This window comes from Periplaneta americana, chromosome 15, assembly GCF_040183065.1.
Source record: "Periplaneta americana isolate PAMFEO1 chromosome 15, P.americana_PAMFEO1_priV1, whole genome shotgun sequence".
Taxonomy (NCBI): Eukaryota; Metazoa; Arthropoda; class Insecta; order Blattodea; family Blattidae; genus Periplaneta; species Periplaneta americana.
This window is the reverse complement of record NC_091131.1, coordinates 86077283-86102226: the sequence shown is the minus strand read 5'-3', so window position 1 is coordinate 86102226 and position 24944 is coordinate 86077283. Positions and strand designations below refer to the sequence as shown.

Genomic DNA, 24944 nt, shown 5'->3' with positions numbered 1-24944 from the left:
GTTGAGTCAGCAAGATTATAAAATGTACTAAACCGGCACCCAAAAATATGCACAATTTGCAGGCTGTAACGTAGTCCATCTGCTGAACATTTATCCCTGGATTAGATAGCAAAGCCGAAATGTGCGTTTTCAGCTGGCAACATCGATGTGACAAAAACTTGAATTCGCGTCTGCTGCCGGTGTTAGCCTCATACCGGTCCCGCACGCGTCGCGTATCTTGCAAATAGCATCGATTCGATTCCATTGTGTGGGGCATTGAGAGCTCCAGATTCTGAGCCACAGGTACAGCCGACTGCGGGAATTGATTCCAATAACAGTTCTACATTATTACGAATTAGCTAGCTAATCAGGATTCAACTTGAATAACTCTGGAAAAACAATTCAGATATGCACTGTTGCGCATTATGTTTATGTAGGCCTTTGTATGTATATATGTATGTATGTATGTATGTATGTATGTATGTATGTATGTATGTATGTATGTACGTGTATATCAACATAGTATATATTTATTTGTCTATTGCTAATGTGTTCGGAAAAATGTGTATTAAAATAGTGTTTTAGCCAGGGGAAGGGTGATTTGTCCGTATTTTAATGTAGCCTATATTTTTTGTCCGCTGTGATGACTAGAGTGTGGAAAGTTTGGTAAATATCGATTAAAGCGTGTAGACATAGAATATAACATTTCGTTTTATTAGAGGATTTTGAATTGTCCATTCCTTGATCTTCATACGCCCGGTTAGGGGTTGAAATAGGGGAAAAAACAGACAAATCAATCACATAAACGTATTATGCGTCCCAGAACGCTCAGAATATTAAATTGTATTTCGATTGGAGGACTTAAGATTTCCCTGACTCAACCCATGGTATTATGGTGAACTAAAATTTTCCGTTTTTTATCAAAGAACAAAAAAAAAAAGTATTTATCTGTCGCATCCCAGAATCAAATATTACTGCCTTTAACTGATAGGTTGATGAAACCAGGAGAGGAGATGGTTTGTCCATATTTTAATGTAGCCTATTTTTTCTGGCTGTGAAGGCTAAGTGTGCAAAATTTGTTAAATGTCTTTCAAAGCGTGCAGATTTGTGAAGAAGGAAACACATACTTTGACTTTTATATATTAGAAAATTAGATTTACGTTATATACATTGTTTTTAATTTCGACTGCAAGTTGCTAATTTCTGGCCATGTTTTAAATTATCATAAATTAATTGTCATTGCAATTGGGGCGGTCAAAAGCAAAGGAGTGTAAGTGCACTTAAGTTATTTTCGAGAAAATGTGATTAAAAAGTTGCTAAGCTTTCGTAAATTCCGTGACGTTTTAATTTTAAATGTTAATGTGTGGTATGGTTAAGAGATATATCGCTTTACCACTGAAATTTTACGTGTTTTAGGAAATCATTTTCTTCGAAATGTCACTTATATTCCTTTGCTTCTAACCGTCTCAGTTCTATTACGAAAAAATAATAATTAAACTAACTTTATTGTAGTCTGACCGATATGCAAAATACGTTCAGAATATTCCGGATATCCATTATACTAAGTTTTAAATCCTTAAATACGCTTCTTCTTACAATTAATAATTTTGATTTTTCACTCTTAAACAATAGACGTAAGCTTACACCTATAGGCCTACTTCGCCTCCATTTGTGACAGTATGGGACATCCAATTGATGGATATGTTAACAATGGAGTTCAAACTCGCTAATACTCGTCTTTTACAACAAACGAACGCAAGATAATTTTACCGCGAGAATCAAAATTATTTGGGGAAGATCGCTGTCACTCGAGCGGTTTGTAAAAGTAGACAAACCACTCAGAGGACGACCTGTACCCCTTCAAAAATATATAGTGCTAGTGATTGGCTAGCTGGAGCCAAGCGTCACCAAGGCTCTATATTTTCCTTACTCATTAGTTTAAGGCACGAAGATTGTTTGGGAAATCTTATGGTCGGTATCTATCTTCGTAGCATAACACCTGTGTTAAATAAAGGAAAACCTGTATAATATTAGTAAAACTGTGAATATGAATGTAATAAATATGAAGTTAGTGTATTATAAATAATATTATATATTCAAAAAGTTGAAAAATGTTTAATAATCTTAAGACGTAGGAAGTAATTTACTTATTTTATTGCAACACTTATACTAATTTGCTTTCTGCGCTATCTACTATGCACAATCAGATGTAGACACAATGAGTTGCAGTTCCTTCCGTCAGATGGCAGTAAGATGCAGACCTTTATGTCACTTCTCTGCTAACGCACATCAGTATCGATACTCGAAAACATCATCGCGCATACGTTGTGCCAACTTTATATGTAAATATCTTTCTATTATATCTGCAGGTGCTTGAATTCGTTTTATACAACAATAATGAATATTAAGTTATAAAGTTGTAGCTTAATAAAAAGCTCATGAGAAACGAAAATTATATTCCTACAGTACATTGGGCATGGACATTTCTTTTATTTCTTCTCTTCTTTTTTCATACCTTCATTCTTTCTCTTCCTCTTGTACTACTCTTTGTATATTCTCTTTCCCTCCTAACTTTTTCTTTCTTTGTTGTCCTTTCCTCCTCTTTCTTTTAGTTACTTGTTAAACCTTAGCGTCTATAGGCTCGTCTGTTCGTGCGGATACACCAGAAATATACCTCTTACAGTTTTTATTTATTTTACTTTTCTTCATTCATTTACTCATTCATTCATAAATTAATTCTTTTCTTGCTTATTTAATCATTTTTTTACTTATTTACTTTCGATCCCAAGTGGTGACAGGATTTTTTTCGTTGCCAAACTTCCAGAACGACCCCGAGGTTCACTCAGCCTCCTATAAAATTGAGTACCGGGTCTTTCCCGGGGGTAAAAGGCGGTCAGAGCGTGCAGACCACACCACCTCATTCTAGTCCCGAGGTCATGGAAAGCATGGGGCTCTACCTCCATGTCCCCCCCCCCCAAGTGCTTTCATGGCGTGTGACGGGGATACCTTTACCTTTTTACTTATTTACTTACCTACCTACTTATATATCTATCAATTCATGTATCTACTTCTGTATTTATCTGCTTATCTGTTTATCTACTTACATACTTACCTATTTATATATGTGTTTATTTATTTACTCATTTATCGATTTCTTTATGTGCTTATTTTTCTTTATACTTTATTTTCCTCTTTGTTTAATTACTTTTTTACTTGCTTGGATTGTGTTTGTTCATTTTATCTTTCCTTTATTTATTTATACTAATCCCGTAAGTTACAAATGTTTTCTCCCCTGAGGTCCTGAGGAATATAATGCTGAATATTTATTTATTTATTTATTTATTTATTTATTTATTTATTTATTTATTTATTTGAGATTGAATATTGTAATTCTCTCATAATGCAGGATTACATAGTTACGCGGTCTCTGGGAGTAGCTACATTCTGACACTCTATCTATAACATTTGTTCTGTTTTAATAAAATTGTTATGGCTTTTTGCCGTCATTTTAAAAGGTATTTATTTATTTGACCAATTTGACCATATAGATTTGAATATAGTGAACAATATTGTGTATTGTTCTCGAGCATCACGCAGGCGGGGTGCCTGTCTCGGACGAATTCCGGCCGGGTCTGGAATTTCTCATTATGACACTTGTGGTGGACAAGGTCGCAGTTGAGGTTTTTCTCGGGGTTCTCCCATTTTTTCCCATATTAGACATCTAAATTATTTTGTCACCATTTCTCCATTTCGTCCTCATTCCATAGTATTCCCCGATCGCCAGCTGGCGACGCACGAATGGAGCTGGCCTAGGGACGAATGGGGTTGCCTGCTCGAATCCTGGGTACGCAGCGAATCTTAGTGTGGTCAATCGGTGTGAGTTTGGGAATGCGCCTAGCTAGAGGGTTAGCGCAATAGATCGTAACAGGTCGCCGTGCTGGGCCACAGTGCCCCCTCCCGTAAATTCCATTCCATTCTCGAGCATACTATGATCTTAAAGCAGGAAATTCCATCTGTGTGTTGCAAAGTATTTCTACATAGATGTGTCGCGAATATTTTGTACTTCGTTGTTTACACTTATGTTAAACCTCTTTGTTCTTGAAGAAGTCGTATTGCACGCATTTCAATAGTACGTTATAAATAAAGCCCGGATTTTATGTACTATATAAGTGAGAAATAGATAGATAGATAGATAGGTAGGTAGGTAGGTAGGTAGGTAGGTAGGTAGGTAGGTAGGTAGATAGATAGATAGATAGATAGATAGATAGATAGATAGATAGATAGATAGATAGATAGATAGATAGATAGATAGATAGATAGATAGATAGATAGATAGATAGATAGATAGATAGATAGATAGATAGATAGATAGATAGATAGATAGATAGATAGATAGATAGATAGATAGATAGATAGATAGATAGATAGATAGATAGATAGATAGATAGATAGATAGATAGATAGATAGATAGATAGATGAATAAATAAATAGGCTATGTAGCCAAAATTAGTAAAATATATGAACAAATATGTAGCATAAATTAGCAAAATATGTGTTATATAATTAATTCATTCATTCATTCGTTCATAGTGTTCTGCTTAAGGGCAGGCTTTCACTGCAAATCCAACATTCTCCAGTCTTTCCTATTTTCTGCCTTCCTCTTTGTCTTCGCATATGATCTTTAGGCCTATATCTTAATGTCGTTTATCATCTGATATCTTCTTCTGTCCCGAAATCTCCCGTTCACCATTCCTTTCAGTGCATCCTTCAGTAGGCAGTTTCTTCTCAACCAGTGACCCAGCCAATTCGTGTTATATAAATATGTAATAAATTAGTAGGCATATCTTGAAAATATAAATTTTATTGAAAGAATTTATTTTACACTTTCTTAAATACGCTAAAAAAGAGAGTTTAAAATATTTGATTTTGTGAGATATATTCAATGTCACATTTTTTGTGAGCTCCATTAGTTATCACATTTATCTCATTGCAATATTTATTATATTTTAATTATTTGAAATCTCTACGTTTACTGCAGCATGATATAGAAAGTATTTGCCTGCAAATTCTTAAGAACTCTACACTTATACTAAATACTCATTTGTATTCTACATATTAATGTGATTGAATCAAAATTTATAGCAATTTTTATAGTTAGTAATACTAGTTTCCAAATTAGTACAGTTTTCATGTTAAATAAATTAAATTCTTTTATGTTCCCAATCTGGATCTGAATGGTCACCTGGTCGGTCAGGCAGATGTCTTCCTTTCTTTGTGAGAAATTATTATTATTTTTTTATTATGTTATACCTGTTCTTACATGAGACAATTTCGTAGGTATGTAAAACAATGAAACAAAAACAAAATAGAATGAAATTATAATGGAAGGTCAGATATTCATGTATCTCAAAATGGCGAGAAAAGGAAAGAAATAGATGAGACTGGGTGCAAACGTAAGAAAGGTCAATGTAACCCAAGAAGAGTGTGAGACATAGGACGAGCAAATTTAAACACGATCACCAGATCGAACAAACTCGTTACAGTCACACCCAAGAGATTTCACTGCTCTATCGAATATCCATGGTATGTCTAAAATGCGGCTAAAATCCTGGCGATCAGATTCTCTTATGTTTTCACCAGGGTTTCGAACACTGGAATCTTGATGTATGCATAGAGAAAGTAATCCAGAGGAGTCAAGTCTGGTGACAGTGGTGGCCTTTATGTCATATATTAGCTGGTATACATAATCTTAGCAATTGTTATTGCATATACGCAGATCCCTAATGACTCCTTTGACGCTTCAGTTTTAATCTGTAAAATTTCACAGTTTGGAAATAAAGCGTTACCAACATGGTCTGCCCCTTCATAGTTCTTTGTTCTGGCATCGCCTATAGCTATATGAAGTTAGAAAGTTTTATTAAGTTACATTCTGTATATTGAACTCGTCACTTAGTGACCTTAGTAAGAATGGCCTACTTAGTTGAGTACGTTTTGCTGACAAGGTCCTGACAACTGGACTGGATCCGGGAAAATTAATGCGTTTCCTTTCCTTGAACTGAACTCTTATTTAATTATTTATGGCTCAGTGACCCACTTGGCTCAGTTTGCAACGACTGCTTACAGACTGGAAGTGTACGGGTTTATATCATGGACTAAGAGAAAGAAATTTTCCATGCATCGTGGATGACATTACGGTTCTGGTACTCACTGAACTTCTTGCCAAAGAAATGTAGGTGATTTTTCTGGAGGCTTAAAGTGAACGAAGTGCGATGATAATCACTAAAATATGGGAGTTTTATGTAATTACGTAATCTCTTCCTTTTCATCTACGTATCTATAGAAACAAATATTATGAAATTAGACTATTTCGTAATATACTATATAATACATATGGATTGTATTTAGAATTACGTATTTTGACTTCTCGATTGCAGAAAAATTCGAATATTGTCAAATATGTAACAAAGAGATTGTTGTTATTTTTGTATAAAATCTCAATCGGAGCAAAATTTGATTACGTAACTTGGAGTTCAGTTTTAACAATCAGAATTTAATAGTACATTATGCAACGAGCCTATAATGGTAGTAATTGAGACGCGAGTATGTTTATGAAACTCGCTTGCGCTCGTTTCATAAACATACTCGCGTCTTAATTACCATTATAGGCAAGTTTCATACGACTTTTTATGCTCGACCATATTTCTAACTTGAAATTATTCATAAGTATTCATGTTATTCTTATCTGATTGGGGAGCGGAACTGACCTAGTACAATATCTCGTAAATTGTGAGATGTGAGCAGACGCGAAAGTATTGATTTTTTCCGAGAAAGAAATGTCATTGACCTTGATATAATGTAGAGAGTAAAATAAAAATTAATGTTGATATAACCTTGAAATTGATTTAGACATTGAAAAACGAGATGACAAATTGAATTTATATGAATATTATTTACAATTAACGCTAATTATTATAGTAACAGAACATAACCTTCTGCGACAGTATTGGATTTCTAGCCTCCGTGACGTTTCGCTAGTTGTCTTTCGATTGCATATCCGAGAATAATCGATACTTGCGCATTCATATTGCTACAAAGGTGTTTTCTGATTGGTGGAATACCTGAACTTTAATGAATAGGTGTACTTTAATGAGGACCATTAAAGGGCTGCTACCAGATGTATAATTACTACATTTCGGCATGGTCGCGCATAAAATATATTTCAGTTACATTAAAACTGACTATTTTTGCTTTCATATAGAATATAAGTACAAGTAAACAATTTGAGTAAATGTTCCATTTTCTTGCATATCCAAAGCCCAGACATTATATTACTTGATCGTGAAAATTAAAAATTTCTGAATATGTATTATATATCTTTCGCGTGTTAAATATTATAATACATATTCTGAAGTGATATACTGGGTGTTCATTTCAAAGTGTGTCATGACGTCACTGTTGTTGGGTCACCGATTTGAAGCGAGTTTCAGCTTATATGTTAGAGAAGTTGCCTATTATTTAAGGCGTTCTTCAATCTGAACTTGAGAACGTGTACGGTATAACTTGAACGTCGTAGCAACAGATGGCGATCTGTACGGTCTGTGTGCTACCATAACCTCTTTCGAACTGTGTTTTGCGCCGGCAAGTTATCATCGGTTGCGTACGGTAACATTCCACAACACAAATCAAATGCTCCATGTCCATGTTGACCGTCGAAGTTAATGTCAACAAATACGTAAGTAATCGTCTTAACCCTCTCCCCATATCCCGACAGTACGTATTTCCAAACAGTTCACATTCCTGCCACTACCGGCGATACCGTACGTATCGGTATGTACTCTTCAGAATGAACGCCGTACTTGCTAGGCAACTTCTCTGCCTCTTAGGTTATACACCTCTGCGGAAGTGTAGGAAGATTGAATTCTCTAGGCTCATCGGCTAGCCACATGACGGCATACAGCGAGCCATGACACATTTTGAACTGAACACCCAGTAGTGTTGAAAGTTGTGTAATCAAGATGTATAAAACTTCCGTTTATTTTTGTTTGTTTTATCGCTTTTTAAAAATTCTCAATTTATTAAAGACATTCAGTCGAAGTAACGCTTAACCGTCAAAAAAAAAAAAAAACAGATATATATATATATATATATATATCTGTGTGTGCGTGTGTAAAAGTATAAAAATTTAAAAGCTACATATTTAGTTATTACGTATTTCGAACATTTTTCTTACATATTTGTACAAATTATCACAGTATAATAAAGATAAATGTCCGTGTTCTACTATTAACTGTTCTAAATCTTCAGATAAAATATTTGAGAAGGAAAATAAACGTGACACTGATGTGAAAGAAACGGAATAGAATGCTATTTTTCTTTTCCACAAGCAACCCCGATCATTAAAATTAATAATCACTATTACTATTATTATTATTATTATTATTATTATTATTATTATTATTATTATTATTATTATTATTATTATTACTATTATTATTTTCTTGTTTTGGACAATTCCTTGGTCCAGACAACGCAAAGGACTCCAATCCACGCCCTAGAAAAACTTCAGAACACGAATTCTGCTCTTTATCCTAGACTACGACGGAAGTACAGTAGATCCTTCTTCATTTCCTTCAGCAATGAAATATTTTAATTACAGCGTTTCTATGCTGGACAAAGAGAAACATGGTAAACGTGGCCTCTTCTATCTCGTATGTGGAATTAATAAATTTTACATTATAATAATCTGTGGCGCTATAGCCCACGAAGGGCCAAGACCGATCAACCGGCTGCTGGTTTCACGGCCACATACCGAAGCAGAGGTGGACGATCATCCAACCAGAATGACGGTATCATGTGGTTTGCACGATGAGCACCCCAGCCGTTATAGCTGGTTTGCGTAACCGGATTTCGCTACCTATCTTAGCTCCCAAGTGCATCACGATGCTGGGTGGACACTGGTTCCATACACTGGCCGAAATTTCATGAGAAAATTTCTTTCTCCATGAGGACTCGAACCAGCGCGCATTCCGTAACGCGAGTCCTAGGCAGGATGCCTTAGACCACGACGCCACGGCGCGGGATAAATTTTACATTACCTTCATAATAATATGTTAAAACATGTAAAGTACACTCTTAGACAAAAAAAAAATGACCGGGCTCCAGATTCTATGCCCGATTCGGAAGACTTCGGGTGCATTCGTCAGAGCATGATACACACGCGGATGAATTTCTTCTGTCGTAAATGTTTCCGACACTCCACTGCCACCACTATATGATGATTATACACAACATGCTTCTTAAAGAGTCATCGTCTCTCTCGCATAGCGTAGTCGGTAGCATTATGGCCTTGTATTCGTAAGGTTTCGAGCTCGAAATCTTAATCTGTACTTTGTTTTTTTTTTCATTCTCATTTTTTACTTCTTGTATAATGATAATAACCAGTATTGTGAAATATTTAACAGAAAGTTAATATTTACAAAGGGCAAGTTAGATACATAATAGCAATCTTTTCCCTTGTATCTTGTATTTAAAGAGACTAAACGAAATCTTCTCGGATAGGAATAAACAGACATAATCCTTTTCTTTGTATTAAACAAAATAAAGAAATACATCTCTGAGACAATAAACAAAAATCAAAATAGACAAAAAATTCAATACCGGGTATGTAATCCCTCCGCATCTATAATCGCCTGCATCCTACGGGGCATGGATGCGATCAGGCGTCTCAGATACTGTCGACGTGAAGATACACGATCCCAAGCGTCCTCGATAATGTTCCAGAGTGCCAGTGGCGTAGCGTCAATGTAAGCTAAAAAGCTCAGCTTCCCCAGTTAATAATAATTTCATAATAAACCTGCAGTTTATGAACAAAATTATTTATTAATTTTAATAGAGTTTATATTTATGCGTTAAATATTGTGATGCGGCAGCTCAGGATGATTTGTGATGCAGCAGTAAACAAGAAGCCTGCACACACCAGCTTCCAAACAGACTGGATTCTTACACTCATTCTTCTGTGTAACCCACCTCGCAGATTTTCCATCCCTTTCTAACTAAACTACCCTGGTCGCAAGGCACGCAAGAAGCTAGCTTTTACATTGAAAGTTTCCGAGTAATCCCTTTCGTGAGTTGTGTTCAGTTGAAGTGTTAGTGTGCATTGTGGCTGATATAATAAATAATGAGTGAAATAACAGTTCCTGACACCAATTTACTTGAATTTTTAGGACAATTCTATTATCAAGACTGACTTACGAACAAAAGTGCGATTTAAAAAACAAATGACCGACTCCCTTGCTGTCAATGAAGGACACAACCAAAAGAAGTACTTACGTACTGTATCTATTGACCGTTAATATTGTGATTCAGTGAGCTAATGTTATACGTATACGTGTCCATTTGTTAGAGATATGTGTAAACCATGAAATCATATTTTACTACGTACCATTTGAGGTAATGCCTTATTGGTGTTACTTACGAGGTTCCAACCAATCTTCGGACTGCTGACTTGACATTGACTACTGTTTATTTTAAGACTATATTTTTGTAATACGTTTTCTCATATTGCATGAAAGACAACTTGAGTTAGCTTCCCCTGCTCAAAATTTCATGCTAGGCCACTGCAGAGTGCATCTTTTGTGGTCGACCGTCGTGGTATTGTATTTATCATCGCATTCACAGTTTTCTTCACCTCCGACCACACATTTTCTAGGACATTCAGATCTGGTGAACAGGAAGGCCATTCTATCATTCTGATGTATGGCCTCTCTGAAAACCATCTCATGACCTCGGCACATGTGTGAACACGATGATTATCCTGTTGAAATATGATCTCATCATCATCAGGATGTATCATCCGTACAGAGGGAAGCATAACATTTTCCAATAGATCTTGTATTGTTGGGCATTAACCCAGATTTTCCCACCGGCCTTTTTTAAGGACAGTTGCAGTGCCTTCGGATATTATGTCATTGTTGGTGTTAGAGGCATTTTATAAGTTGTGCGATAATGTTGGTAGTATTTGTTAGCTTTAGAAAATATACGTTCCTTGTTTCAGTTTATTTCAACATCATTTAACCGATTTTTGAGAGTAACTAATGTGCTACTGTATTTTTATCACAAAACACTTTTGGGCTTATCTGGGTTAAGATTTCCGTCGAGCCGCCACAGAACACCCAGACCGTCACTGGACATCCAGCCCCAACGTGGAACAGATACACGGCCACTGCGAAAGCGAGTTGCCACATGCGTAGGATCGTATCGGGATCCCCGTGAACGGTAGACTATTTGCCTCCCGTAATTGTCAGAGGAAAAAGTAACTTTCGTCCGAAAATATTACCTTATTCCAATCGAAATTAACATTTTACTCTGAAAATGCAAGGCGGAATAATCTGTGGTCATTAGTAATGCACCCTTTTGTTGCTGCCACTCTTGGATAACGTCCTACGTCCCTCAGACGCCTTATGACAGTGCGAGAAGATCCAGGGAAACGGGCATTTACTTTAATTGAAGTAGCAGATTGATGCAGGTTCTCTTCTACTTCTGCAACTAAAGCAGCATCCTGTGCACGAGTTGAAACACGTCTTCTACCGGAACCTGGTTGACGATATTCAATTCCTTCTCTGGATAATCTCACCCATCTTTTAGCTGTGGAATCGTGCACTCCCAGTCGCCTACCTGCCTCAGTAGCGGAAAATCCGGCCTCTCTCACAAGAGAAAGAAGAGCTTGCCTACACGTATCTGGCCTATGTCTTCTGTCAGCCATGTTACCCCTGATAATGACAAGAGAGAATGGTTGTTTCACGTTTAATATGCACAGTTACATGTGCGCAGAACTATGTTTTCAGAAGTTCCAGATGTCTCTGAATAAATTACACATCAATATTACATCCTTACGGGGTACACGACCTTGAATCGCCTACACAAGAAGCAAGGCTGTTACCACGGAGCTATTACAAAGCAGATATGTAACGGCACTATTTACGAGTGCAACCAATATCTGGAACGCATTGGTTTTGTGTTTAACATTATTCATCTCGTTTTTGCAATACTATTAACATTATGATGATGATAATGATTATTATTATTATTATTAGTATTATTATTATTATTGTGTTTGTAATACTATGAATATTATTATTGTTATTATTCTGGTTGTTTCATTATTATTAGACCATTATTATTATTATTATTATTACTATTATTATTATTATTATTATTATTATTATTATTACTACTACTACTACTACTACTTTTACAAATTATAGTAACTGATCAATATTCCTTATGGAGAGGGGAGAAGATCCAAGAACTGAGCATCTATTTTAATTCAAGTGTAATTAGGAAGAAGTGTCCGATATTGCTGAATATTTTTGTTTAATTGTTCAACTAATCCAATCTCCTGTGCACGTCAATAAATGTATCATTTGTTTCTAGCTAGAGAAAAAATAAAACGAAACAAATATACAGGGTGTTTAAAAAATACGGGGCATAATTTCAAGTATGTATTTCCCACATGTAGACAATCAAAATAGTTCATTACAACATGTGTCCGGAAATGCTTCATTTCCGAGTTATGGCCTTCACAACATTGAAATTCACCGGAACGTTTTTCTTTCCGCAGGTCGTTGTCATTACAGAAGATGTTCAAATTGTCCACCTCCTGCTTGAATACAGACCTCACATCGATGTCTCATTGACCTGCGAACACGATCCCAAACTCCAGGAGTATTGCGTGTGTCCTCAGAACATGCCACAATTCGATTCCGAAGGGATTCCAAATCAGGCACCGGAGACGAATAAACTAATGATTTTAAATGGCCCCACAAATAGAAATCGAGAGGGTTCAGATCAGGTGAGCGTGGAGGCCAAGCAATTGGGCCACCTCTACCTATCCATCGATCAGGAAACCTTCGATCCAAGTACCGGCGAGCCGTACGACTGAAGTGTGCAGGAGCGCCATCATGCAAGAAGTGAATGTGTGACGATTGATAAGTGGAGTATCTTCTAAAACATGAGGTACCGGTATGGTGTTTTCCAGGAAGTTTGTGTACGCTAGCCCCGTAAGTCTGTTTACAAGTACATGGGGTCCAACTAATCGATCACCAATGATACCGGCCCACATGTTGAGGGAGAACCGCACCTGGTGATGAGATGGAACAGTTGCACGTGGGTTTTCATACGCCCATACATGCTGATTGTGGAAATTTGTTATGCCATCTCGTGTGAACTGTGCTTCATCTGTAAATAATACTAAGGCAGAAAAGTTCGGATTTACACCACACTGCTGCAAGAACCACTGACAGAACCTAACTCGTGTAGGGTAATCTGCTGGTGACAGGGCCTGTACACGTTGCAAATGATAAGGATACAATTGATACTCTTTCAACAGTCTCCAGACAGTCGTATGAGGAACATTGACTAGCAACGCTATCCTTCGTGTGCTGATAGGAGTCATGTTCACAGCCTCCAGAATCTCCCCCTGTACTTCTGGAGTTGTAGATCTTGGTCGTCCCCTTCCCAAACCAAGAGAGTTAAATTTTCCATACTCGCACAGACGGTAATGGAGACGTACAAATGTCTTCCGATCTGGACATTGTCGCTGTGGGTATACCTTATTTTATTTCAAGGAGTGCAGTTCTGTGGCTCCTTTGAACACTCACTTACAGATTTATGACTTCCTGCACAAATATCTCTGACAATTCCATCCTGTCCCCTCGTCCCAACATTGCACAGTTGCCACAATCCTGGTGACAGTCGAAATCAGTCTGACAGGATTCTTGGAATTCGGAAAAGATGCGACAACTCTGCCTCCACGTGGATTTGAGGGGAGTCTGTCAATTCTTCTGAACGAAGGTTGTGATTGGTTACTGACAGAAGAAGACAAGATTTCCGTTACAGTAAGGAAGACATTTATTTATGACAATCAATTAGTAGTGGGCAGTAGAAGGGCTGTCGGCAAAGTCCTTTCTATGAAACTGCACTCCATGAAATAAAATAAGGTATACAAACGACGAGCCAGCGCAGCATTGCCGTCCGCCTTACCGTACATGAAGTGTATCTCTGCCAGCTCTTGATTTGAATACATGTCGCACAGTCTAACGCCTACACAACACTGAATGTAACCTTCGCCTCGGAATGAACTGTCAGAGTGCCCTCTTAATGTCTCCTTTGACGGCAACGACCTACGGAAAGAAAAACGTTTCGGTGAATTTCAATGTTGTGAAGGCCATAACTCGGAAATAAAGCATTTCCGGACACATGTTGTAATGAACTATTTTGATTGTCTACATGTGGGAAATACATACCTGAAATTATGCCCCGTATTTTTAAACACCCTGTATATACTTATACGAAGGCGGGTACGAACCCGGGTTTTCTGCGTGTGAAGTCAGAGTTTTACCACGGAGCTATGACACATAGTTCAAACCGTTGTTTGCCGATATAAGAGTATGTTCTTGGATCTCACTGGTTTCGTCCTTACTATTCTGATTTTAGTCTGGTGTATCAGGCACACAGCCGAACGGAACTTAGACAAATTTACGCTTCAAGAGTCCGGTCATTTCTTTTGTCTAAGAGTGTACATTTCAACACAGTTTCATAAATATTTCAAATTTGTAAAAGAATTCATGTTTTCTTTTTAATTTATGAAAGGTGAATTTAAATAATTTTTAACTATAGTGAAACTATAATTATGTATTCACTTTCAGTAAATAAACTTATGAAAATAGTTTCCTCTGATATTAATTTTATACCAGAAATTGTCTTTCTGCATCATGTCAATAATTGCAATGTCTCACTGTGCACCATGCCTGGTGCAGACTGACACAGGTTTCACATTTTTGCTATATGTCTAAAAATTGCAAATTGAATGATAACTTTATCAAAATGAATTTAGAAAGTTAACAACCACTAATAAATATACCATTCCAGAAAATTAATGGCTCTATAATGTAAACTCTTACCTCAGCACAGCATTTTAAAAAAGTCGTCTGTCTCACTGTGCACCACTCTCCCTTATTGATTGGATTATTTAGTGCGGACAAGAAAATTACGCTTCATTTACTTACATAGTGCTATTACACCAGTTTCTGTAATCTTTATCTAGAATGTTTCCAGATCGTAGTATCGATTCTGCATTACTTGCAGCTGAAATTTATTAGTAATATTATTTTGATAAATGGACTAAAGCTATAAAACGTAGCGGCCATAAACTCTTCTTTTATATTGTGCGATAAAATGGAGAATAGGAAATGGAAGACACGTGCATTATAAAAAAATTGTAAATAATTTCTAGATCGAACAATACAGTGGCACAAGGAAGACAATTTCAGGAAAATTAAGTTTTAAAGTTGATATGGTGACCGAAAACCTTTAGTCAAATAGCTACTGTAGCGGATTTTCGAATCGGAAACTCCTGTCGAAATTCTGTCAAGTACAATTTCTGATAGCTAGAAAAGACTTCATCAATTTTATTTGGGATATTACCATTTATTCATTCGAAAGTTTTTCTACCACTCTGATAAAAGCAGGGAACTGATGATTGATGACAGGTGCAAGAATAAACCACCAAAGTTAGTACTCACATACTCGGTTGAGAGTACTTACGGATGACAAGTAATTACCATTACACAGCTACTATTATTAATCCAAATCTAAAAACTTATTGAACTCTCCCAATAATAATTGCTATACTTTCCTGTCCTCGGTTCTTTCTTGCGTCTCACCACCTTGCTGGAGATCTTGGAGCACCTGGTCTCTCCAACGAAGTCGAGGTCGTCCGAATCGTCTCTTTCCACCTGGATATCTCAGGAGGGCTTGATGTAATTAGCCTTAATTTTTTAATATATGGCCAGACCATCTGAATCTGCGGCCGCGAATGAGGACTAGCATGTCCGGTTAGTTTTGTATTGTTCTGACGTCTTTGTTCCTCTAAATTGGCCATCTGTTGTCCTAAAATATAGGTCCTATAATTATACTTAAATTTTGTTTTCAAAAGCCACATATTAAGATCTAATTATTTGTTTTGCTTGATGTCCAATTTCCTGATCCATAAACTGACAAAAGCAAAATGAATGTTTCACATATATCCCGAATTTTTTTTGTTCATTTTTAATAGTCTATTTAAGTATTTTACATAACAAAATAACATCTACCTATTTTTATTCAGAATTCTGAATATTTCTCCTCCAGCTTTCTGTCGATAATTTTCACTCCAATTATTCAAATTACGTCTCATTCAATAGGCTATATAGATTTACTATTCTCAACCTATATCTATAGATCTATTTTCGAGTAATCTGAGTGAAATTATTTTCATCATTTTCATTCCCATCGCTTCCTAGGCCTGCCTACATCTCGCCTCCCTCTTGGCATGCATTCTATTATTTGTTTAGGATATATTTTTCATTTAGTACATGTGATCTTTCCGGTTTTGTCTATATGTTGCTATGTTCCTGGTTATTGCAAAAATTTCAAGGTCTTGCGTAAATTTTCATGTTTTCAATTCTATCTTCCCTTGCACAGCCTTTAACTGAACGTGCGTGAAATTATTTTATCTTCAATAATATCAATCCCTACAAATTTTCCTTTAGTAATACGTTCATTTTTCGTTTATTTATTAATTTTCTATAAATAAATAAATAAATATGCAAATAAATAAGTAAGAATGTAAATAAATAAGTTAGCGTAAGTAAAAAAACAAATGCATATGTAAATAAGTAAATAAATAAATATTTTCTAATGCTATAAGATGGCCTGTGATGGCGACGGAGAAGTGATAACAAAAGAAATTGATTTGAAAAATTTTCAAATCTACACCATCTGGTGAAACAGAACTTTGTGTTTCTGGATAAATTGAAGTGAAATGTAATGATAAAGCCGATTAACAAACAAAATAAGGACCAAAAAGTCAGTGTATTTGTGGACTGGGATTGTGGGGGAATGTGCTCGTCGGCCCTTACATATGCTCTCCTCGTTTCAATGATGGAATGTACCTCACCCTACAAAAACACTGCCTGGACTTCTCGATAAAGTGCTTCTCAAAATTCGTTGTCAAATACGGTTCCAACATAATGAAGCAGCTCTTCACATCTCACATGTAGTAGCTACACAAGCACGGCACCCAAACATTTGGATGTAACTGGTAGAATGGGGGCCTGTACTACAGCCATCACGTTCACCTGATTTCGATCCCCTAGACTTTTTTCTAAGAGTGGAGTACATGAAGACCCCAGTGGAGTCCGAGGAGGCTCTGATGGTCAAGATTCATGCTGCCATCGTGGCGATTAAAGGTGTTCAGGGTCCAAAAAACATGTTACGTCGTTGTCATCTTTGCAACGAGATCGGTGGCCGCCACTTTGAACAATAATGAATGCAATGTAATACCTAAATGTAAAATTACATGTAAAAATGCCATGAAAGATCTACTGTATAAAATAAATGAAGGTCTACTACTAGAAAAATAATAACAAACCCACACTAAAATTAAACAAAAACCATATAAAACATGAAAACAATCAAGCAATAAGCAAACATCATCCTGCGCGTATTACGTGCACAATTGGTGGCCTATCCATAAGGTGTGATATTTCGCATGCTCTAGCGGCGAAAGGAGGAATTTCCGAACACCACTTTATCAGCAAAATAATAATGTTCTTTATAGCATTTACTTCCTACTCTGAAAACATGAGTTCATTAACATTCTGTTTGTGATATCTTGTGAAATCATGATCAGCTCTTGAATGGAAAGTTTTTTAAAGGTTGTAACGTTTTAGAGGCAGAGGTAGATCCTCATTTGATATTTTTGTTAATTTACAACAACATAATATAAGACACTGAAATTTACGTTGTGCTGGCAATAATAATTTTAGAAACTTAAAAACGGCCCGTTTCGACGCGGTGTTGAGTTTTCATCAGTGTCCCACGAACTACTGTTCCCATGAACAGGTATATAACCTGTCCAAGATATATAACCTTTTTTAAATAAATTTTGACACTTTTTAACGTGTCGACTAAACAATTTTAAGTTTAAATAATTGATTAAATGGCGATCTTACTCGTGTTAATTATGTAAGCATGTGCGGCTTACAGCTGTTTCCTCAGAGCTGCTTACATAATTAACACGAATAAGATCGTCATTTAATCAATTATTTATATTCAAGTGTTAAAAGTAGTGTACGAAAGATTCAACATGAATTTTAAGTTCTTAAACAAAGTCTTAACGTGAACTAGAATCAATGAATAATTTTAGTTTCACTATTTTCAATTAGGCTATATCAACTAGAAGTGGTAAAATAGGGCATAATTCCTATATTGAATTCTATTGCAGAGTACACAGATTGTTCTAAGACGATGATATGATTATCTAGGGCCGTATTCATAGACATTTTTAGCGCGAGCTTTCGGTGGATTATCAGCGTTTTTCGTATTCATAAACCAGTGTTAGCGATAGGATATGATTTGAATTCTGTACAAGTAACCAGTGGATAGCCGGGGCTAGCTTAGTACGCTCGTAGCGAGTGCTGCGAAATGTTTATGAATGGCACCCATGGTGATTATGGAGGAATGTGGATTGAGAATAGAAGGAGAGACCGAAGTACCTACTCGGGATAAATCATGCCCCAAAATTACTTTGCCAGCAGCATCTGCCCAGGATCGAAGTCTCAGGTACGGCTGGGCCACTGTACAATGACACTTTATAGGTTTTGACTACTGGTGTAGGTACTTTAAAATATAGTCTAAATTATCCACATTTGTATATAGTGTAAAATATAGTCTAAATTATCCACATTTGTGTATAGTGAAACTCGTTTATTTCAGTGGCCTATACTGTTTTTGGCATGCTTATTTAATTTTTAATGGCTACAGAAGTCAAAATGTTTCGTATATCTCTTACTGTTTTCTTAGTACACTTCTTGAAATAAACGTATTTTTTTAAATTATAGAGACTGTTCAGAGATAGGATAATAAATTAATTATACAATGCGAAAAGCATTGGAAGTTGAAAGCCTCCCTTCCTCCTTAGTCAACTATAATTCTCACGCAATATAAGGTAAATATATACCCCAATTCACTTTTATACAATCAGTTTATTAGCAGATCTGTAAGTAACTGGTTTCAACAATCACTCACGCACACAGTCGCTCATTTATTCATTAATATTTTCACTCACTGACTCATTCAACGACTGACATTTTACACCCGTTCACTCACTACTATTATGCCTACCATTCACACTCGCTGTTTTATTCACACACTCTTACATACTAAATATCGCAAACTCGTTCACATAACCACTCGCTCCTTATTCTCACTTATTTAAACTTCCATTCACATATTAATCCATCCAGCCATCCATTCACTCCAATCCCACTCACATTCATACACATTCTATCACTCATGTAAATACTCATGCTCATAACTTATATACAGTACTCTTAACCGTAGCTCCTCTCACATTAGTGCTCATTTCCATATAGGCCTACTAGTTCATTAATGCACACATTCACTCATACTCCCATTGACACTCATGCATTCGTTCACTCATTTGAGCACATTCACTCGCGCTTCCACTAGCACATTACACTCACGCGTTAATTCGTTCGCACACACTCATCTTTACAATCCACATCCACAATACATAGTCGTTTATTCATACTCATTCATCCACACTCGTGATAACACACACACATTCATTGACTCATATAATATTCTCATTCATCATAATTCTATTCCCACTCACATTGAAACATCACGCATTCACACATACTCGTTCATTATTCACACACTCGTTCATTTATTTATTCTAACTCATGCCAATTCATTCATACTCCTACTCACATTCATATCAGTTCATTCATTTACGTAAATACACGCTCGAGCACTCAAATCACACAAAATCACATTTAATTGTGTGTTTATTTACTCCCATAGTATGGGGACAGAGTGAGTATATTGATAATATGAAAATGAAAGAGAGATTTGGACTAGCTTGGTTCAGACTTGGGATTTGGAGTTTAAGAAATAAAAGAGATAATCTCCCTTATGCGGAAAAAGAAATGACGACATTCATATTATGCTAGAATGTCATTTTACTCATAATAATAATTTATTTATTTAATCTGGCAGAGCTAAGGCCAGTAGACCTTCTCTTTCGCCCAGCCAGACTCTAATTCTAATTGAATACAATTGGTTACATAGTTATTACATTAATATCTAGGCCATAAAACAACATGGAAGTAAATAATGAAAGTTGGATAAGTAATGTTAGCGTGATAATAATAAACATTGGTAAGAAATAGTGATGATGATGATAATAATAATAATAATAATAATAATAATAATAATAATGAGATAATTTAAATATACATCTTGATTACACAACTTTTAACACTGTATCACTTCGGAATATGTATGATAAGAACTTTCTTGTGTTAAATTTCAACGTACCTTGTTAACATGTTTCGACCTATTTTCGGTCATCTTCGGAACTGGTCGTTGGTGGTCTTGGCGCCTCTTGTTTCCTGTGTGGGTGCGTTCGTAGTGTAGAGTCAAAGAGTGTATGTGTTTTTAAATTGAGTTGTGTGTTGAGAATATCGTTGGGGTGTGTTTTCGTGTGTCTGTATATTTCATATTGTTCTAGTGTGTTGTTTCTGGCTTTTTGGTTGGATGTGCAGTATTTCCATATCTGTGTTGATGTCTCTGTAGGTGTGGTTGGCATAATTTAAATATTTATTCTGTGATATATATATATATATATATATATATATATATATATATATATATATATATATATAAAACCATTAAACATTGAGAAACCTGAAAGAGCTATTATTGTTAACAAGAATTGTTAGAAAATTCGAGAAAAATTAACAAAGTAAAAAATTATTATTATTGAATAAAGAAATAGCAATTAAAACTAATGAATAATAATAAGAAGAATTTACAAAAACAAATAGGTCTTTATCTTTTTTAGTTAAAATGAAAGAAATGTAATAATTAATGAAAAACCAGTAGACCTAATGAATGAGTAAATCTTAGATAAGAAAGATTGATTGTCATAAGATTTAATAAGCGATAATTATACAAATATGTTTTATATAATATGAATGATTCTGCTTGTTGTGTTATAGATATAGAATTGTGCAATGTAGAAGAAATCAAGGGCTGCAGTAAGGAGAAATTGGAGTCAAGCCAGCATCTTTTTATAATGACTAGATATACAGATAAAATAGCTAAAATAAGAAGTAAATGAAAAGGAGTTAATAAATGATAGTAAAGTCACGGAATTAACAAACAAATTCAAATTTGGCAGATACGCATTTTCAAGACTAAATGATAATAACATTTCGGACTTTGTTAGAAATTACTTAGCAATCTTTTTCATTTCTAAATTTAATAGTTTTGAAGGAATATCAAAAGAATACTGTGAAATTAAATTAAGAAATGAAGGCTCGCCAAATAAAGAGGGCTTATACGAACTGTATAAATATTTCTGTTGTGAAAGAGGAATGGAAGAAAATAGCATAATGAATTATTTATATATACTGGCTGCACATTGTAGAGTTAAACGAGAAATACAACTTAAGCAAGTAAATAAATATTAAGGTTTACAATAAACTAAAGTGGTAGAATCTTGCACTAAAACTAGACGCAAGTGCAGGATAAGACAACATAAATTAAATATTTAAATTATAGAAATTGCGCTATAAAGTTGTATATTCATTATGTGAAATTACTAATTGTGTATAGATTAGTTTTAATTATTCAGTGTATGCACTGTACTATATTTGTGGACTATTAATAAATTGTATTGTATTATATATTGTGTACTCCCATAGTATAGGCCTACACTCACTCACTTCATAAACAGACCACAAGAATATTCTGAATGAACTTCACATGTTATTTCTGGAACATGATCGTGAACGGAGAAGGAAACAAATTAAATATCCCGGTATGTCCTACTTATTTTTTTAGTTTTAAAATGACACATTGGTGCAAATCTACTATTTTTAGACACTCGTCACTTTGCCGTAAGAAGATAATTTTAGACCACAAATACAGTAATGGCATCGGTTGAAAACCACCTGTTACATAGAAGCCACCTGTTGTCACGCGGTATTAAGGGGATTTCTTTTATTACTTTCCAGAGTGTTATGCTCAGAACATGTAATAGGCTTACCTATTACATTTCGATTAGTTGTCGAAAGCAATAGAACAAATTGGAAATTCTGTTAACCGAATGGCTAGAGTATGGGTTGTCCGCGATGAAGAAAAGAGTTAAAATTCCGGATTAGTCCATTAAAATTCTGGTGAACATAAAATGGTGTTGTGGCATATTTTCTTCGGGTACTCCCGTTTCCTCGACCACATTTAGAGTAAAGATCCATTTTCATTATCTCATAGGAAAGGAACTGGCAACTCTATTCCCATTATCTACTGGCTTATTTGTCTCATGAGTGATAACTTCTTGGTGTCACTTATGAGGTTCCAACCAGTTCGGACTGCTGACTAAATATGCATACATAGCGTATGAAGAGGCGACTTACTTGCTAGTCAACACCGCAAAATATATATTTCGGCTTCCTACCTGAGCAGATATCACCGTCGTCACTACCACCATCACCTATCACTAGGAACAGCAATTGACATTTAATAACATACGGCTCGTTCTTTCCTGTGAAAGCGTAAATTGTTCGATCTAGCACTTTTTCGATTCATTACAATAATTCTGCTTGTTCTCAATAGTTACCCTTGTGTCGAAAACATATTAAACAAAAAATGTGAAATTGAAGATGAATTCTCTTCAAATATTACACCATCATCTCTATTTTAATTAATCCACTTATATTATTTGCCTTCAACAGTTAACTTCCTTTTTTCTGTAATATTTCAAATCACATTATACTGTACATGTTTATTGTATTCAGGACCCTTATGGTCACTCAAATTCTTTGAGCTGATGTCTTTAATGAATAAATAAAATAATATGTAAGTAAAACAGAGAAGACAATACATACAAATTTATTGGCTCACGTACAAGACGCGTTTTAAAGATATGGTAGTATAATAACGGGCAATATTATGACAAATTAATATCGTTTTCAAATCTCTAGCATTTTGTTTTTGGCGCCATTTCTTGTCACGTTCCACAGATGTATACAACGGACGTCACTGCATCTCCTTCCATCACGTCAGGATAAGCCAGAGATGAAAATCGATATGGAGTAGATAATTTTCCAGCTGTCGTTCTGACCTCTTTTATTCGACCTTCATACTTAATTTCGAAATTTCGATCGGCCCAATTACATTATGAATGAATAAATTTACCTGTTTGTCCATTCTTGACTAACATTGTTTTAAGTTCCAATACCTACATGAGACAAAAAGTTTCCTCAGATAACGTATGATTAAATATCGAATATCAAATATATTGAATTAATAAGCCTGAAATTTGCTTTCAGAGTTATTTCTGGGTCAAATGTGATCGATATGGTGACTATGACCGCATTTCAGAATGGGAGGGTTCATTGATTCGCTTGCGGGGTTAGTCCACTGGCTGCAAGGAGAAAGGGGTGTGAGTGGGTGGAGCATGGAAACAAACCATTGATCCTCTTTTATTACAACCTGCCTACGTAGCTCTTACGTCGGTCGCTAGCTTTCTCGGGCGTTGGTCTCGAAATGTCTCGCAGACGACGAGATCCCGCTTGTCTACCGTCAGATGTTTTCAAACGACAGGTATTTAACGTTCTAATTTTAATTATAGTTGAAATAGATTAATGCACGTTGTTTATTTAATAATAATAACTCCCAATTATGATATGAATTCGTTTTAATTATATAGAAGTATATTTCTATGTAATTATATTTAATTGTGCGTATTTATTTCATTTATTTACGCAACAATTGAATAAATCAAGGGTAGTTTTGAACACCATGTTGTAAATTGTCATGCGTGTAAGTACTTGGAAGCTTGCATGCAATTACGTAATAGTGAATGTATATTTGTAGACGTTTATGAATTCACAGCAGCTTTTTCTTCAAGTATGCACATCAATAATTTAGTGCTTTATGAAGTTAGAAAATAGTTTCATTTATTTTCCGCGCAATAACATTTTCGGGCTTTTAGAGTAGCTAAAAATACATAGAATTTTTTGCTTTAAGCATGTTACATTGTTGTGAAATAATACAGTAAACCTTTAATTAATCAACAAAATTAGCATATTTGTTAAATCTAAATTATCTCGTAGAAAGACTAAGATTATTTTTTTGGTATTGTACGTACAACGTAATATATATTCTAAAATAAAATGTTCTTCTTCTTTAATATGACATGACAAATTCTGTGAACATATGCTTTCAGGACAACTTATTTGGTTGGCAAAAGTGGTTTAAAATTGAGTTAGTTGATGCTATTGGTTGTATAAAGAGGTTACGTGATTGCTATAGGGACTGTAAGAGTCCCCCACGTTTGTTTTTGTTTAAAGTGGTGATGTGGATTGATGTATAGCCACGAAAATAACTCCTCAATCAATCCTCCCACGACTTCCTGTGTGTTCACAGTAACTATAGTCAATTACTTGTTACAGTAATTCCTCAGAATTAATCTACAGGTTGTGAATATGTAACGTGATGAAATCAGTTCTTTATAATAACGCAATTAAAATATTTAACCTACTTTCTGGTGGTCAGTTACGGACTGAAGGAGCAAAGCTTCAATACCGGGCGAAGGCAACGGATTTTCCTTTTCGTTATAACTTCCTGAATAGTTACCTCAGAGTACCGGGTTCCTTCCTGGATATGAACGTAGCTCGAGGTTGAAAATAAATCCTGATCTCCTAGTCCTGAAGTTGAGAAAGTATTGGCATTATGGAGTCCTACTATCATACGCCTTCTTGCAGTGTGTTTCGGAAAATTTTCCGTGTTTTTCCCAACGCCGAAGTATTTAAATTATAAGTAATGGCTG

At 35.5% G+C, this 24944-nt stretch overlaps 1 protein-coding gene and 1 non-coding gene across 5 annotated transcripts in view; one reads left to right on the top strand and one right to left on the bottom strand.

Moving 5' to 3' along the window:
- Positions 1-1769: 1769 nt before the first annotated feature.
- LOC138715833 (U12 minor spliceosomal RNA) lies at positions 1770-1926 on the bottom strand. Its single transcript, XR_011336579.1, has one exon. It is a non-coding gene; the product is annotated as a U12 minor spliceosomal RNA (small nuclear RNA).
- A 21664-nt stretch (positions 1927-23590) lies between these two features.
- The window catches only part of Rab26 (RAS oncogene family member Rab26), a 344828-nt gene continuing 343474 nt past the window's right edge, over positions 23591-24944 (top strand). For 2 of the 4 annotated variants that reach the window (XM_069847791.1, XM_069847792.1), the window contains exon 1: positions 23636-23716. Coding sequence is in view for 1 of the 4 variants with exons in the window: in XM_069847790.1 (XP_069703891.1) it covers positions 23660-23716 (57 nt within the window). In the remaining 3 variants the exon portion in view is untranslated. Of the gene's footprint in view, positions 23717-24944 lie in introns of all 4 variants that reach the window. The other 2 variants (XM_069847790.1, XM_069847794.1) reach the window with 2 other exon arrangements.